This window comes from Delphinus delphis, chromosome 15 (genome assembly GCF_949987515.2).
Source record: "Delphinus delphis chromosome 15, mDelDel1.2, whole genome shotgun sequence".
NCBI classification, from domain to species: domain Eukaryota; kingdom Metazoa; phylum Chordata; class Mammalia; order Artiodactyla; family Delphinidae; genus Delphinus; species Delphinus delphis.
Genome location: NC_082697.1, coordinates 83868592 through 83886232, shown reverse-complemented (window position 1 = coordinate 83886232; position 17641 = coordinate 83868592). Strand labels below are relative to the sequence as shown.

General features: G+C 38.9%; 1 protein-coding gene across 6 annotated transcripts in view; it reads right to left on the bottom strand.

Annotated features, from left to right (window-relative positions):
- RNF216 (ring finger protein 216) overlaps window positions 1-17641 on the bottom strand; it is a 171715-nt gene that overhangs the window by 132313 nt on the left and 21761 nt on the right. For all 6 annotated transcript variants that reach the window (XR_009522175.1, XM_060032496.1, XM_060032495.1 and 3 more), the window contains exon 3: window positions 7805-7938. Coding sequence is in view for 5 of the 6 variants with exons in the window: in XM_060032496.1 (XP_059888479.1) it covers window positions 7805-7938 (134 nt within the window). In the remaining variant the exon portion in view is untranslated. The remainder of the gene's footprint in view (window positions 1-7804; window positions 7939-17641) is intronic.

Below are 17641 nucleotides of genomic sequence, written 5' to 3'. Positions count from 1 at the left end.
AAAGAAACAAAAACAAAAACAAAAACACCCTCCGCCATGAGACCTATTCTTCACATTTATCTTAACATTGAAATTTGGTCACACTATAGTAACTGTAAGAATCAAAGCAGCCATTCATTGATTGAAGCATGACTTATAGTTTGAATTATAATTTCACCTGAGACCAGTAAAACAAAAATAACTGCATAGTACAGAAAATAATGAAAGAATGACAACACAGTAGAGGAATGAGAAACGTTCAACAGACACACGAAAAGCAGCTAAATCTCATTAGTAATGCAGCAAAATGCAAATTAAAACAAGGTACCCCCCCCCCAAGACTGGCAAACAATTTTTAGTTAGACAACTTTTTAGTTAGCATTGGTACAGATGTGGGAAAACTCTCATACTATCATTCATTGCTTGTGAATTTAGGAAAGCAATTTGGTATTACTTATTTTTTAAAAAATGTATATCCTTATGATTTGTCACTATCGTTTTTCAATATCTATTCTATAAACCCTTATGTGTCCAAAGGAAGCATATTCACTGCCACACTGCTTGCAACATAAAACGAAAAACACTGGAGACATTCTGAAGTTTGTTCCTAAGCGAATAGTTAAGTAAACTATTATTTATCTGCTCTACAAAATACTCTCCAACTCTCCACCCCTCCAAGAGGTAGCTCTATATGTAATGAAATGGAAACATCACCAATAAACGTTACTACGTGAAGAAAAGTTACAAAACAATACATACACAGACTGATTCTATTCTTAAAAAAAATCAAAATACAGACATAAAACATACCATTTCTAAAAGCATACACACACACACACACACACACACACACACACGCGCACACGCGAATACATATGAATTCAAAGAAAAAGATATGGAAGGATACATGCCAAACTAGTGACAACAGTTCCTCTGGGAAACCTCTGGGGCAGAAGGGGCTAGTGAAGACAGACTTCAGTTTTATCTGTATTGTTTCAATTTCTATAGAGAAAACAATCATATGTTATTTATAAATGTAAAAAGTGGAATGCCCTGGGCTTCCCTGGTGGCGCAGTGGTTGAGAGTCCGCCTGCCGATGCAGGGGACGCGGGCTCGTGCCCCGGTCCTGGAAGATCCCACATGCCGCAGAGTGGCTGGGCCCGTGAGCCATGGCCGCGGAGCCTGTGTGTCTGGAGCCTGTGCTCCGCAACGGGAGAGGCCACAACAGTGAGAGGCCCGTGTACCGCAAAAAAAAAAAAAAAAAAAAAAAAAGTAGAATGCCCAATTTTAAGGTAGCAGAATAAAGATGCCTCTGATCCTTCTCTTCTCTGAAATTACCCCAATCCAGAGAGGAGAATGAGACAAAGAACTGAAAATCTTTGATAAAACCAGCAGACATCTGCGATCCCAAATCACAATATATACGAGAAGGAGCTGATAAATCTAGTGAGGGAAGTCTAACCAGATTTTAGGCAAGGCAGAGAAAGCTTCAGAAAGGCTGAGTTTTCCAAAGTAGGTGGTGTGGCCTGGCGGGCAAAACCAACTCCTTGCTTGGAACAATGGGAACCTCCACTCCATTTGGCAGCAAGGATGTTCTGAGGAAGTTAGACTGAATGAAGACACACGTCTCTGCTGGAGGTAGGCTGTCAGTGAGGCAGGAGGGAGAGAACTTTGAACTGGGCTGCTCTGAAACTGGCAGTATCTGCCAGGCAGTAAGAAAGAAAGAAGCATACGTGCATGTAAGCACACCTCCCCCACCCGCTGCCACCCCAATGTCCTCTGTCATAGGAAGAATTCCTGCTAGCCAAGAATAGTGCCTGAGCCTTTCCCCAACATAAATGCCTGCAAAGAGCTGGTCCAGGAAAACTTCAAATGCATTCAACGTTGAGTAGTGATAAAAAATAAGCAGTACAGAAACTATATTAAGATACCTAACTATTGAAAAAAGAAGTGGTAGATGAGCAACACAGATGATAAAATCAGTACTACACAGTGAATGAAATGAGAAGAGAGAAGCAGGAAAACAAAGTAGTAATGAAATAATTAGGTATTTAATATAAATGTTCTAAATCATGGTTTTGTAGAAATAAGGTAACCATCAAAAGTTGGGAGGGGAAATGGAGAAGCTGAGGGTCAAAAGATACACTTAAAGCTAATAAATCAACATATAAGGACATATGTAAGGATAGCAGTTGAAAGTATAAAAGCAAGTACTAGAAGAACTAAAAACAAACAAAAAAACCTAAGGATAAAAACCTTTCAAATTATTAGCAAGGACACATGCCCCCAATATAAATAAAATAAAACCTCAAAAATGCAGGGAGTATAGTGAAAGATCATTTTTAAAAGCAATAAAAATATAAAGCATATTAAACACTATTAGAGAACTAAAAACAAAGTATAATGGTCACATTAATAAATATAAATTAGATCAATTTACCTATTTAATTTAAAAGTCTCTTTAGGGGCTTCCCTGGTGGCGCAGTGGTTGAGAGTCCGCCTGCTGATGCAGGGGACATGGGTTCGTGCCCCGGTCTGGGAAGATCCCACATGCCGCGGAGCGGCCGGGCCCGTGAGCCATGGCCACAGAGCCTGTGCTCTGCAATGGGAGAGGCCACAACAGTGAGAGGCCGCACACAGCAAAAAAAAAAAAAAAAAAAAGTCTCTTTAAATAGAACCACTAGGCAAAACCCAACTCTATAATCAACTACAGGCATACCCCAGAGATACTGCAGGTTTGGTTCCAGACCACTGCAATAAAGCGAGTATCCCAATAAAGCAAGTCTCAAGAACTTTCTGGTCTCCCAGTGCATAGAAAAGTTATGTTTACACTATACTGTAGTCTATTAAGTGTGCAATGGTATTATGGTTAAAAAAACAATGTAAATCTTTAATTTTTTAAATGCTATTGGAAAAAAGGTGCCAAAAGACTTGCTCAATGCAAGGTTGCTACACACCTGCAATTTGTTTAAAAAAAAAAGAGCAATATCTGCAAAGCACAGTGAAATGAGACATGCCTGTATACAATCAAGAGTTACTGCACCACTGGGATTCAGAAAGCACATGGACAGAGACACCAAAGCGGATTTCTGATTCTAGCAATGGCATGCTAGACCATTCAGATCAACCCTTCTACTGAGTAAAAGCAGAAACCCTGGTCAAAATATCAAAGCAAAACCAAAACATCTACTTGAAGGCCTCAGGATCCAGGAGGAAGAAATCCAACAAAATAAGCTACTTTTCTTCTACAGATGCATTTGCCAATCCCAGACCTGGATGAAGAATGAGAAGATTGAACGAAACTTTTGGTATCTTTTTTGAGGAGCTAAGTGCACAAAATCAGAATTCAGAACTCACCATGGGGAGGAGTTCTGGTAAATCTCAAGCTCTAGGGTCATTCCTTGAAGGGTACACCACTGAAGTAACGGTAAAGTGGAAATATGCTGGACCTCCCAGAAGCTGAATTCTAGTTTCAATAGTTTAAATCCCTGGATCTGAGTTTCCTGGTCTCCCAAACCTTCTTTGAGAAACAAATATAGGCCCTCTTTGAAGACAGATAATATCACCTAGAACCTCAAAATTTTCATATATAGTGATACTACTATTCAACAAAAAATAACCAGGCATATAAGAAGTTGATGCAACGTAATAGAAAACCAAGAGAAGTAACAGACAACAGAAACAAATCTACAGTGATTTCAAATAGTGAAGTTATCAGACATGGATTCTAAAATAACATGCTTAGCATGTTTAAGGAAATAAAAGACTAGATTGAAAGTTTCACCAGAGAACTAGAAACTGTTACAAAGAAAGAAAAAAAATAAACTATCAAATGGAAATTCCAGAATGTAAAAATACAGTAACTGAGATCAGGAATCAATGGATCAGTGCACAGCATTTTAAATAAACACAGCTGAAAAGAAAAATTAGTGAACGGAAAGACAGGTCAGAAGAAAATAGAATAATGCATAGAGACACAAAATGATTGAAAATTAGATAAGAGAATAGGAGACATAAAGAATAATACAGTGAAAAGGTTTTACCCAACTAACTAAAGTTCTAGAAAAAGAGGAGAGAGATAAGAAGCAATATCTGAGATAAAATACAAATATTCAAGCAGAACAGCAGCTTGATTACATTTCTGAAGATCTAAACCGGATAATTAAAAAAAAAATCCAAACAGACCTAGATACAGCAACAGGAAGACTGCAGAAATCAAATACAAAGATAAAAATTTAAAGCAGCAGCACACGCTACTTTCAAAAGGAAAAAATAAGACTCACTTTTCAATAGAAAAATGGAAGCCAGATGGATAAACAACAAGGTCCCACTGAATAGCACAGAGAACTATATCAATAACCTATGATAAACTATAATGGAAAAGAATATAAAAAATATATGTACGTATAACTGAATCACTTTGTTGTACAGCAGTAATTAACACAACATTGTAAATCAACTATATTTCAATTAAATAAATAAAAGAAAAATGGAAGCAAAAAATACTGGAATAGTATCTTCCTTGTGTTAAAAGAAAATAACTGACACATTGAATTCTATACTCAACGAAAATATCAGACTTACTATAAAGAAAATCCTAAAGAGTGTTCTTTAGATAGAGTAAAAATAATCTCTGTTTTAAGGCCAGAGATGCAGAAAGGAATGAAGACCAACATAAAAAGATAAATATCTGGAGAAGGTAAAGTGAATACTGATTATAAAAAACACAGGGTTTAAAACAATATATACAGGGGCTTCCCTGGTGGCACAGTGGTTAAGAATCCGCCTGCCAATGCAGGGGACACGGGTTCGAGCTCTGGTCCGGGAAGATCCCACATGCCACAGAGCAACTAAGCCCATGCGCCACAACTACTGAGCCTGCACCCTAGAGCCCGTGAGCCACAACTACTGAAGTCCGCACGCCTAGAGCCCATGATCCACAACAAGAGAAGCTACCGCAATGAGAATCCCACGCATGGCAATGAAGAGTAGCCCCCGCACGATGCAACTAGAGAAAGCCCGCGTGCAGCAACGAAGACCCAATGCAACCAAAAATAAAATTTAAAAAAATTAAAAAAAAAAAACGAGCAAAGGATCTGCATAGACATTTCTCCAAAGATATACAAATGGCCAATAAGCACATGAAAAGAGGCCAACATCATTAGCCATCGGGAAATGCAAATCAAAATCATAATGAGATACTGCTTCACAACCATGAAGATGGCTGTAATAAGAAAGATAGACAGCAATTATTGGTGAGAATATGGAGAAGCTGGAACACTCACACTGCTGGTAGGAATGTAAAATGGTGCTACTACTATGGAAAACAGTCTGGGAGAGTAAAATACAGATTTACCTTGTGATCCAGCAATTCCATTCCTAGGTATATACCTGCTATGGTCTGAATGTGCCCACTCCCTCTACCTCCAAATTCATATGTTGAAATCCTAATCACCAAAGGTAATGGCAGCAGTAGGGGGAGTCTTTGGGAGGTGCTAAGTCATGAGGGTAGAACCCTCATGAATGGGATTAGTGCCTTTATAGAAGAGGCTCCAGGGAGATTCCTAGCTCCTTCCACCATGTGAGGACACAGTGAGAAAGTGCCAGCTGTGAACCAGGAAGAGGACCTTTACACGATCATGCTGGAGTCTTGATCTTGAACTTCCCAGCCTGCAGAAGTGTGAGCAATAAATTTCTGTTATAAGCTACCCCGTCTGTGGTATCTTGTTAGAGCAGCCCAAATAGACTAAGACAATACTCAAAAGAAACGAAAACATATGTCCACAGAAAAACTTCTACATAAATGTTCATAGCAGCATTATTCATTATTCATCATCACAAAAAAGTGGAAGCAACTCAAATGTCCATTAATTGATGAAAGGCTAAACAAGATGTGGTATATCCACACAATGGAATATTATTCAGCAATAGAAAGGAGTGAAGTACCGATTCATCCTACATCGCAGATGACCTTGAAAACGTTATGCTAAAGAAAGAAGCTGGTCACAAAGGACCAAATAGCATATGATTCCGTTCATAAAAAATGTCTAGAATAGGCAAATCTATAGAGACACAAGTGGTTAGTAGTTCTTAGGACTGGGTGGAAGAGAAGAAGGGAGGAGGGAAGATAATGGTTAGCTCATCAAATCAAGAAAAAAGGCTAAAAAACCACAGCTACACTAAAATAGAAAAGGAAAATGGAGGAACCATAGGTTCAGAGTAAGTAGAAAGAACAGGCTATTTTGTTTAACTCTATTAAATACATTAAAAAACGCTGAAGAAATAAATGATTTTCTAGAAAAATATCAGGGACCAAAACAGATACTGAAAGCAACACAAAATCTAGACATGTCAATCACCACAGAAGAAGCTGAAACAGTTTCAAAGAACCGTCCTCCATGAAAAGAAATAGCCCAGATGCCTTTAGGGTAAGTTCTACCAAATCTTTAAAGAACAGGTAACTCCAACATTATTTAAAATATTTTATCAGAGCACAGAAAAAGAAAGAAAACTTCTAGACTCTTCATGAAGTCAGAATAATGTTTATAAAAAATTTGTCAAGGACAGCCCAGGCACACACACACCCCTACGGGCCAATCTCACTCGTGAGATCTATGGAGAAAACCCTAAATAAATCTTAGCAAATAGAATCTAATAGCACATTACCATAATACTGTAATACCATTACCAGGCAAAGTCTGCCCAGAGACAAAGTAATTTACCACATTAACGGATTTTTAAAAAATCATATAATAATCTCCACAGATGCTGAGATTGAATTTGACAGAATTCTACATTTACTCATTAATAAAAACTTGAAATAAAGTAGATAGCTACTTCCTTAACATAATTTAAAAACGGTATCTCAAGCAATAAGTCACCATCACACTTAAGAAGAAATATTAAAAGTATTCCCATTTATGTCAGTGGCTATTTTTCTTATTTCTATTACCATTATTACTTAAAAAATTTGAAGACTTATCACTTAATATAATTAGACAAGTATAAAAACTGGAAAGGAAGAAACTGTATCATTATTTACAGATGGACCAGATACCATTCCTTGGGTCAACTGAAAAATGACTACAGACAATAAAAACAAGCTGATTATGAAATTAATATAAAAACCAACAGACTTTTAAATTTTAAAAAAAAAGGTTTAAAAGGTACACAGAAGAAAAGATGCTATTTACAAAAGCAAGAGAAAACATAAAATAACCAGGAACAAACTTAAAAATGTTTAAGATCTATTGTAAGAAAAATTCAAAATGCTCCGGCTGAGGAATATAAAAGGTTAGACAGAAAGAACTTGTTCTTAGTTAGAAAGGGTCAATATTATAAAAACTTTCTATAACAATAAAATATGTTTTAAATTAAACAAACTATCTACCTATCTTTTGGAATTAGAAAAGCTGATCTTAAAATCTGCATTAAAATATAAGCACAAAATATCCTGGATGAGTCTGAAAAATATAGAGTAATAAGGGGAGATGGGCACTATCTGATATTAAGATACATTATAAGGACATAGTAATTACAACACTGTGGACTAGTACATGAAGAGTCAGAGCAACAGTTTAGAAGTTAAGTCCAGAAATAGACCAAAACATACAGCTTCTGACTTCTAAGCTAAGGGGACATCAGGTAGGGTATAAAAGAGGCTGTTCTCAGAAATGTAGAACAAGTGCAAACAAATAGTGCTACAAGTGTAGCACAAGAGGTGCTCTCAGCTGTTCTATAAGGCCCCTACCCACTACTGAGTGGCTGAAGAATCAGATTATTAACTTGCAATATGCCTCGTCACGTTAAGTTTTAGAAAACTCACTTCCGCCAGGATGACATCATCATCCAGGTCCTCTTCATCATGCTGCTGAGGAGCTGGGGTGACCAGCATTGGAACCCCTTCCTCATCAGAGGAGTCAGATATGGTGATGGGTCCATCTCTGAGATTGATCCAGTCTAAAAGTAGGCAGAGAACACTGTTAGGAGGAGGTGGGCATAATCACATTGTCCTTTAATTCAACTTTGGCATGAAAAGGGTCAAGCTTAAAGCCAAGTTTACAGCTAATGGAGTGTTAACTTATCTCCTCAAGCAGCACATGCAACCAAGCATTAAAATGAGCCATTTTTCCATGCTGATCTTTGCCAATAATTCATTTTGGGAATCACCAGAGAAAATCTGACAATTACTATGCTCAAGATTATCAACTTTTTCTTATACTAGACTGGAGGAATCTGTTGATAAAATCTTCTCGACTGCTCATTTCTTAAAAGTGAAATTATGGCCTCCCATCTCACCTCTATTCTTCCAAAGAAATATAAAACACTGCTTTATTCAAACTGATAGGTCTGAAAAAACTTTCACTCAGAAACAGTAAAATTTTCACTTAATATTTAAAATATTAAAATTTGCTCACCTTAGACACAAACCTTAAATATCACTTACTCAAACATATTTCAGTGTTTTAGTCAAACACCCATTTATCATCTATGACAGTAAGCACTTTAATCTTCCTGTTTCCTTTTAAATATAACTAGAGTTAAACTAACCATCTATTGATAGATGTAATAATTCTGTTAAAGGTCTCCAAGTACTTTTATTTGTTTGAAGACAAAGCACGTTTGATATGAATTACTGGATAACACAAATTAATAATTCCTCCATTAAAGCTCTAATATTTTTCTCAAGGTTAATGCCTCATGTATTTTTATGTTACCCAACAACCTGAAAAGCAATATAAAACCAATTATCTCATTTCATTCCTGTAACAGGACTGTGGTAATGCCAAGACAGTAGTTTAAAACAGATACGTCCACGGGATCTAAGGTCAGACTGCCTGGATTCCAGCCTCAGCTCTACCACATACTAGCTATATGATGCCATTATTTACTTCTTTAGGCATCCATTTCCTCAACATTAAAGAAAGGCTAACAACACTGCCTACCTCAAATAGCTGTATTACCTAAAATGCTTGTTTATTATAGTACTTGACACACAGTGAAGTGGCCTGATTTTAAGTCCAATGCTACCTACACAGAAACAACCAACTGAACTGAGGGCCTGCGGAAGTACATTATAGAGGATTTCTCTAAAACCTGCATAATGAATCCAAGTGATTATACCATCACCTGCTGAAACCCTACTAAAATGACAGTAAACGAACTTTTAAAAAGTATAACCTCTTAATTACACAAAGAAGAGAAAAGGAGATAATAGCCAGCAGGAGATTTAAAAAAAATTCTGGAAAACAGCAGATTTACACATGACAAGAGCTCTAGAAGAGTGGATAAGGCTCAAATCCACAGCCTGCAGCGGGGGCGGCCAATCAGAGGTGGCCTAATTCATGTTGCAGAATCGTAGATTTCCTGAATAACTGTTCTCAATTACTGTATGCCTTTGGTCATTTCCAGTCTTTAAATGGTTATTTTAGGGCTTCCCTGGTGGTGCAGTGGTTGAGAGTCCACCTGCTAATGCAGGGGACATGGGTTCGTGCCCTGGTCTGGGAAGATCCCACATGCCGCGGAGCAGCTGGGCCCGTGAGCCATGGCCACTGAGCCTGCGCGTCCGGAGCCTGTGCTCCACAATGGGAGAGGCCACAACAGTGAAAGGCCCGCGTACCGCAAAAAAAAAAAAAAAGAAAAAAAAAAAAAGAAAAAAAAAAAAGAAAAGGTTATTTTAGACAATTCTGTCTAATTTTACGGTTGATTTTGGGGAGAAGATTTGCCAAGCTTCTCACTCAGCCATTCCAGAAGACCCACACTGTGGAGGTCCACTCTGAAGAGCCACTGAGGCAGCGAGTCACTAGACACCACGCCAAGAGAGGAAAGGGGTGTCACTGGAACAGCCATAATGAGTAAGACCCTGGCTGCCTTCTGCCACTTGGCTCCCTGAATGCTGGCAAACACTCTTGAATTCCACATTCAAGACACTGTAGATTCCTCTCTGGAAGAATTGGCCCAAGAAAAACACACAGACAACAACCGTGGGGCACCCAGCTAAAAAGTTGGTTTTAAACCTATCACCTTACAGTGAAGCCCAAAGATACTCCCCAACATACCACATATAAACACATTAGCTTTTAAAAATATACTTTAAAATTTTAAAGTATAACAGAGCAAAAGCTATGCATTAACACAAAAGGCCCATACCCGAGTGACCATCACAAAGGTTCGTAAATACATTTCTTGCACGTTAGTAGTCTAAACTACTCACATTAGTTCCTGAAAATACATTCTTTTGATTCTGGCTTCCTTGCAAACATGATGTCTGAGATATATCCACGTTGTTGCATGTTACAGTATGTAGTTTTCGTTGCTGTATGTAATTTACTATATGAATATATCATAAGTTACTTATTCTTCTGTTGACAGACATTTGGGTTGGTTCCAGTCTTGCCTGTTTGGATAATGCTGTTATGAACATTCTTGTATATGTATCTTGATAGACTCATTTCAGTTGGGTACATTCTAAGAGAAGCGCTGAGCCACAGGGAAAGCATATGTTCAATTTTAGTGGACAATGCCAACCAATTTTCCAAATGTCTGTGCCAATTTACACTCCCACCAGCAGTGCAGGAACTGGAAACTTGTTTTGTTGCTCAAAATGTCAATTTTGGTAAACACATTGGGTGCAACATTCAATATATGTTTGTTGCTTATTTATTTATTTAAAACATCTTTACTGGAGTATAACTGCTTTACAGTGGTGTGTTAGTTACTGCTTTATAACAAAATGAATCAGCTATACATACACATATGTCCCCATCTCTCCTCCTCCTCCCTCCCATCCTCCCCATCCCACAAAGCACCAAGCTGATCTCCCTGTGCTATGCGGCTGCTTCCCACTAGCTATCTATTTTACCTTTGGTAGTATATATTAGTCCATGCCACTCTCTCACTTCGTCCCAGCTTACCCTTCCCGCTCCCCATGTCCTCAAATCCATTCTCTACATCTTCATCTTTATTCCTGTCCTGCGCCTAGGTTCTTCATAACCATTTTTTTTTAAGATTGCATATATATGTGTTAGCATACGGTATTTGTTTTTCTCTTTCTGACTTACTTCACTCTGTATGACAGATTTTAGGTCCATCCACCTCACTACAAATAACTCAATTTCATTTCTTTTTATGGCTGAGTAATATTACATTATATATATGTGCCACATTTTCTTTATCTATTCATCTGTCGATGGACACTTAAGTTGCTTCCATGTCCTGGCTATTGTAAATAGAGCTGCAATGAATATTGTGGTACATGACTCTTTTTGAATTATGGTTTTCTCAGGGTATATGCCCAGTAGTGGGATTGCTGGGTCGTACAGTAGTTCTATTTTTAGTTTTTCAAGGAACCTCCATACTGTTCTCCATAGTGGCTGTATCAATTTACATTCCCACCAAGAGTCCAAGAGGGTTCCCTTTTCTCCACACCCTCTCCAGCATTTATTGTTTGTAGATTTTTTGAGGATGGCCATTCTGACTGGTGTGAAGTGACACCTCATTGTAGTTTTGATTTGCATTTCTCTAATGATTAGTGATGTTGAACATTCTTTCATGTGTTTGTTGGCTATCTGTATATCTTCTTTGGAGAAATGTCTATTTAGGTCTTCTGCCTATTTTTGGATTGTGTTGTTTGTTTTTTTGATATTGAGCTGCACAAGCTGCTTGCAAATTCTGGAGATTAATCCTTTGTCAGTTGCCTCATTTGCAAATATTTTCTCCCATTCCAAGGGTTGTCTTTTCATCTTGTTTATGGTTTCCTTTGCTGTGCAAAAGCTGTTAAGTTTCATTAGGTTCCATTTGTTTATTTTTGTTTTTATTTCCATTTCTCTAAGAGGTGGATCAAAAAGAATCTTGCTGTGATTTATGTCATGGAGTGTTCTGCCTATGTTTTCCTCTAAGAGCTTTATAGCATCTGGCCTTACATTTAGATCTTTAATCCATTTTGAGTTTATTTTTGTGTATGGTGTTAGGGAGTGTTCTAATTTCATTCTTTTACATGTAGCTGTCCAGTTTTCCCAGCACCACTTATTGAAGAGGCTGTCTTTGTTCCACTGTATATTCCTGCCTCCTTAATCAAAAATAAGGTGACCATATGTGTGCGGGTTTATCTCTGGGCTTTCTATCCTGTTCCATTGATCTGTATGTCTGTTTTTGTGCCAGTACCATACTGCCTTGATTACTGCAGCTTTGTAGTATAGTCTGAAGTCAGGGAGCCTGATTCCTCCAGCTCTGTTTTTCTTTCTCAAGATTGCTTTGGCTATTCGGGGTCTTTTGTGCATCCATACAAATTTTAAGATTTTTTTGTTCTAGTTCTGTGAAAAATGCCACTGGTAGTTTGACAGAGATTGCATTGAATCTGTACATTGCTTTGGGTAGTATAGTCATTTTCACAATGTTGATTCTTCCAATCCAAGGACATGCTATTTCTCTCCATCTGTTTGTAGCATCTTTAATTTCTTTCATCGGTGTCTTATAGTTTTCTGCATACAGGTCTTTTGTCTCCTTAGGTAGGTTTATTCCTAGGTATTTTATTATTTTGGTTGCAATGGTAAATGGGAGTGTTTCCTTAATTTCTCTTTCAGATTTTTCATCATTAGTGTACAGGAATTCAAGAGATTTCTGTGCATTAATTTTGTATCCTGCTACTTTACCAAATTCATTGATTAGCTCTAGTAGTTTTCCGGTAGCGTCTTTTGGATTCTCTATGTATAATGTCATGTCATCTGCAAACAGTGACAGCTTTACTTCTTCATTTCCAATTTGTATTCCTTTTATCTCTTTTTCTTCTCTGATTGCTGTGGCTACAACTTCCAAAACTATGTTGAATAACAGTGGTGAGAGTGGGCAACCTTGTTTTGTTCCTGATCTTAGTGGAAATGGTTTCAGTTTTTCACCGTTGAGAACAATGTTGGCTGTGGGATTGTCATATATGGCCTTTATTATGTTGAGGTAAGTTCCCTCTATGCTTACTTTATGGAGGGTTTTTATCGTAAAAGGGTGTTGAATTTTGTTGAAAGCTTTCTCTGCATCTATTGAGATGATCATATGGTTTTTCTCCTTCAATTTGTTAATATGGTGTATCACATTGATTGATTTGTATATATTGAACAATCCTTGCATTCCTGGGATAAACCCCACTTGACCATGGTGTATGATCCTTTTAATGTGCTGTTGGATTCTGTTTGCTAGTATTTTGTTGAGGATTTTTGCATCTACATTCATCAGTGATCTTGGCCTGTAGTTTTCTTTCTTTGTGACATCCTTGTCTGGTTTTGGTATCAGGGTGATGGTGGCCTCATAGAATGAGTTTGGGAGTGTTCCTCCCTCTGCTATATTTTGGAAGAGTTTGAGAAGGATAGGTGTTAGCTCTCCTCTAAATGTTTGATAGAATTCGCCTGTGAAGCCATCTGGTCCTGGGCTTTTGTTTTTTGGAAGATTTTTAATCACAGTCTCAATTTCAGTGCTTGTGATTAGTCTGTTTGTATTTTCTATTTCTTCCTGGTTCAGTCTCAGAAGGTTGTGCTTTTCTAAGAATTTGTCCAGTTCTTCCAGGTTGTCCATTTTATTGGCATATAGCTGCTTGTAGTAATCTCTCATGATCCTTTGTATTTCTGCAGCATCAGTTGTTACTTCTCCTTTTTCATTTCTAATGCTATTGATTTGAGTCTTCTCCCTTTTTTTCTTGATGAGTCTGGCTAATGGTTTATCAAATTTGTTTATCTTCTCAAAGAACCAGCTTTTAGTTTTATTGATCTTTGCTACTGTTTCCTTCATTTCTTTTGCATTTATTTCTGATCTGATCTTTATGATTTCTTTCCTTCTGCTAACTTTGGGGTTTTTTGTTCTTCTTTCTCTAATTGCTTTAGGTGTAAGGTTAGGTTGTTTATTTGAGATGTTTCTTGTTTCCTGAGGTAGGACTGTATTGCTATAAGCTTCCCTCTTAGAACTGCTTTTGCTGCATCCCGTAGGTTTTGGGTCGCCGTGTTTTCATTGTCATTTGTTTCTAGCTATTTTTTGATTTCCTCTTTGATTTCTTCAGTGATCTCTTGGTTATTAAGTAGTGTATTGTTTAGCCTCCATGTATTTGTATTTTTTGCAGATTTTTTCCTGTAATTGATATCTAGTCTCATAGCATTGTGATCGGAAAAGATACTTGATACGAAATCAATTTTCTTAAATTTACCAAGGCTTGATTTGTGACCCAAGATATGATCTATCCTGGAGAATGTTCCATGAGCACTTGAGAAGAAAGTGTATTCTGTTGTTTTTGGATGGAATGTCCTATAAATATCAATTAAGTCCATCTTGTTTAATGTGTGATTTAAAGCTTGTGTTTCCTTATTTACTTTCATTTTGGATGATCTGACCACTGGTGAAAGTGGGGTGTTAAAGTCCCCTACTATGATTGTGTTACTGTCGATTTCCCCTTTTATGGCTGTTAGCATTTGCCTTATGTACTGAGGTGCTCCTATGCTGGGTGCATAAATATTTACAATTGTTATATCTTCCTTCTTGGATTGATCCCTTGAACATTATGTAGTGTCCTTCTTTGTCTCTTGTAATAGTCTTTAGTTTAAAGTCTATTTTGTCTGATATGAGAACTGTTACTCCAGCTTTCTTTTGATTTCCATTTCCATCCCCTCACTTTCAGTCTGTATGTGTCCCTAGGTCTGAAGTGGGTCTCTTGTAGACAGCATATATATGGGTCTTGTTTTTGTATCCATTCAGCCAGTCTATGTCTTTTGGTTGGAGCATTTAATCCATTTACATTTAAGGTAATTATCGATATGTATGTTCTTATTACCATTTCCGTGATTGTTCTGGGTTTGTTACTGTAGGTCTTTTCTTTCTCTTGTGTTTCCTTCCTAGAGAAGTTCCTTTAGCATTTATTGTATAGCTGGTTTGGTGGTGCTGAATTCTCTTAGCTTTTGCTTGTCTGTGAAGGTTTTAATTTCTCCATCAAATCTGAATGAGATCCTTGCTGAGTAATCTTGGTTGTAGGTTTTTCCCTTTCATCACTTTAAATATGTCCTGCCACTCCCTTATGGTTTGCAGAGTTTCTGCTGAAAGATCAGCTGTTAACCTTATGGAGACTCCCTTGTATGTTATTTGTTGTTTTTCCCTTGCTGCTTTTAATACTTTGTATTTAATTTTTGATAGTTTGATTAATATGTGTCTTGGCGTTGTTTCTCCTTGGATTTATCCTGTACGGGACTCTCTGTGCTTCCTGGATGTGATTAACTCTTTCCTTTCCCATATTAGGGAAGTTTTCAACTATAATCTCTACAAATATTTTCTCAGTCCCTTTCTTTTTCTCTTCTTCTTCTGGGACCCCTGTAATTCAAATGCTGGTGTGTTTAATGTTGTCCCAGAGGTCTCTGAGACTGTCCTCAATTTTTTTCATTCTTTTTTCTTTATTCTGCTCTGCAGTAGTTATTTCCACTATTTTATCCTCCAGGTCACTTACCTGTTCTTCTGCCTCAGTTATTTTGCTACTGATTCCTTCTAGAGAATTTTTAATTTCACTTATTGTGTTGTTCATCATTGTTTGTTTGCTCTTTAGTTCTTCTAGGTTCTTGTTAAATGTTTCTTGTATTTTCTCCATTCTATTTCCAAGATTTTGGATCATCTTTACTCTCATTACTCTGAATTCTTTTTCAGGTAGACTATTTCCTCTTCATTTGTTTGGTCTAGTGGGTTTTTACCTTGCTCCTTCATCTGCTGTGTGTTTCTCTCTCATTTTGCTTAACTTACTGTGTTTGGGGTCTCCTTTTCGCAGGCTGCAGGTTTGTAGTTCCCATCGTTTTTGGTGTCTGCCCCCAGTGGCTAAGGTTGGTTCAGTGGGTTGTGTAGGCATCCTGGTGGAGGGGACTGGTGCCTGTGTTCTGGAGGAAGAGGCTAGATCTTGTCTTTCTGATGGGCAGGACCGCATCCGATGGTGTGTTTTGGGGCGTCTGTGACCTTATTATGATTTTAGGCAGCCTCTCTGTTAATGGGTGGGGTTGTGTTACTGTCTTGCTAGTTGTTTGGCATAGGGTGTCCAGCACTGTAGCCTGCTGGTCGTTGAGTGGAGCTGGGTCTTGGCATTGAGATGGAGATCTCTGGAAGAGCTTTTGCTGTTTAATATTACATGGAGCCAGGAGGTCTCTGGTGGACCAATGTCCTGAACTTGGCTCTCCCACCTCAGAGACACAGGCCTGACACCCAGCCAGAGCACCAAGACCCTGTGGGCCACATGGCTCAGAAGAAAAGGGAGAAAAAAAGAAAGAAACAAAGAAATTAATAAAATAAAATTGTTATTAAAATAAATAAATAATATTAAAAATAAAAAAATTTTAAAGTAATTAAAAAAAAACGGACAGACAGAACCCTAGGACAAATGGTAAAAGCAAAGCTATACAGACAAAATCACACAAAGAAGCATACACATACAAACTCACAAAAAGAGAAAAAGGAATAAAATATATATATCGTTGCTGCCAAAGTCCACTGCCTCAATTTTGGAATGAGGTTGTCTATTCAGGCATTCCACAGATGCAGGGTACATCAAGTTGAGTGTGGCGATATAATCCACTGCTCCTGAGGCTGCTGGGAGAGATTTCCCTTTCTCTTCTTTGTTTGCACAGCTCCTGGGGTTCAGCTTTGGATTTGGGCCCACCTCTGCGTGTAGGTCAGCTGAGGGCATCTGTTCCTTCGCTCAGACAGGACGGGGTTAAAGTAGCAGCTGATCAGGGGGCTCTGGCTCACTCAGGCCAGGGGGAGGGAGGGGTACAGAATGCGGGGCGAGCCTGTGGTGGCAGAGGCTGGTGTGACGTAGCAACAGCCTGAGGTGCGCCGTGTGTTCTCCCGGGGAAGCTGTCCCTGGATCATGGGACCCTGGCAGTGGCGAGCTGCACAGGTTCCCAGGAGGGGAGGTGTGGACAGTGACCTGTGCTTGTACACAGGCTTCTTGGTGTCTGTCGCGGCTGGCTTAGCGTCTCATGCCCGTCTCTGGGGTCTGTACTGATAGCCACGGCTTGCACCTGTCTCTGGAGCTCGTTTAGGTGGTGATCTGCATCCCCCTCCTTGCGCACCCTGAAACAATGGTCTCTCGCCTCTTAGGCAGGTCCAGACTTTTTCCCGGACTCCCTCCCGGCTAGCTGTGGCACACTAGCCCCCTTCAGGCTGTGTTCATGCAGCCAACCCCAGTCCTCTCCCTGGGATCTGACCTCCGAAGCCCGAGCCTCAGCTCCCAGCCCCCGCCCGCTGCAGCGGGTGAGCAGACAAGCCTCTCAGGCTGGTGAGTGCTGGTCGGCACCAATCCTCTGTGCGGGAATCTCTCCACTTTGCCCTCTGCAACCCTGTTGCAGTGCTCTCCTCTGTGGCTCTGAAGCTTCCACCCCCCGCCCTCCCACACACACCCCGTCTCTGCCAGTGAAGGGGCTTCCTAGTGTGTGGAAACTTTTCCTCCTTCACAGCTCCCTCCCAGTGGTGCAGGTCACGTCCCTATCCTTTTGTCTGTTTTTTCTTTTGTCCTACCCATGTACGTGGGGAGTTTCTTGCCTTTTGGGAAGTCTGAGGTCTTCTGCCAGCATTCAGTAGGTGTTCTGTAGGAGTTGTTCCACATGTAGATGTAGTTTTGATGTATTTGTGGGGAGGAAGATGATCTCCACGTCTCACTCCT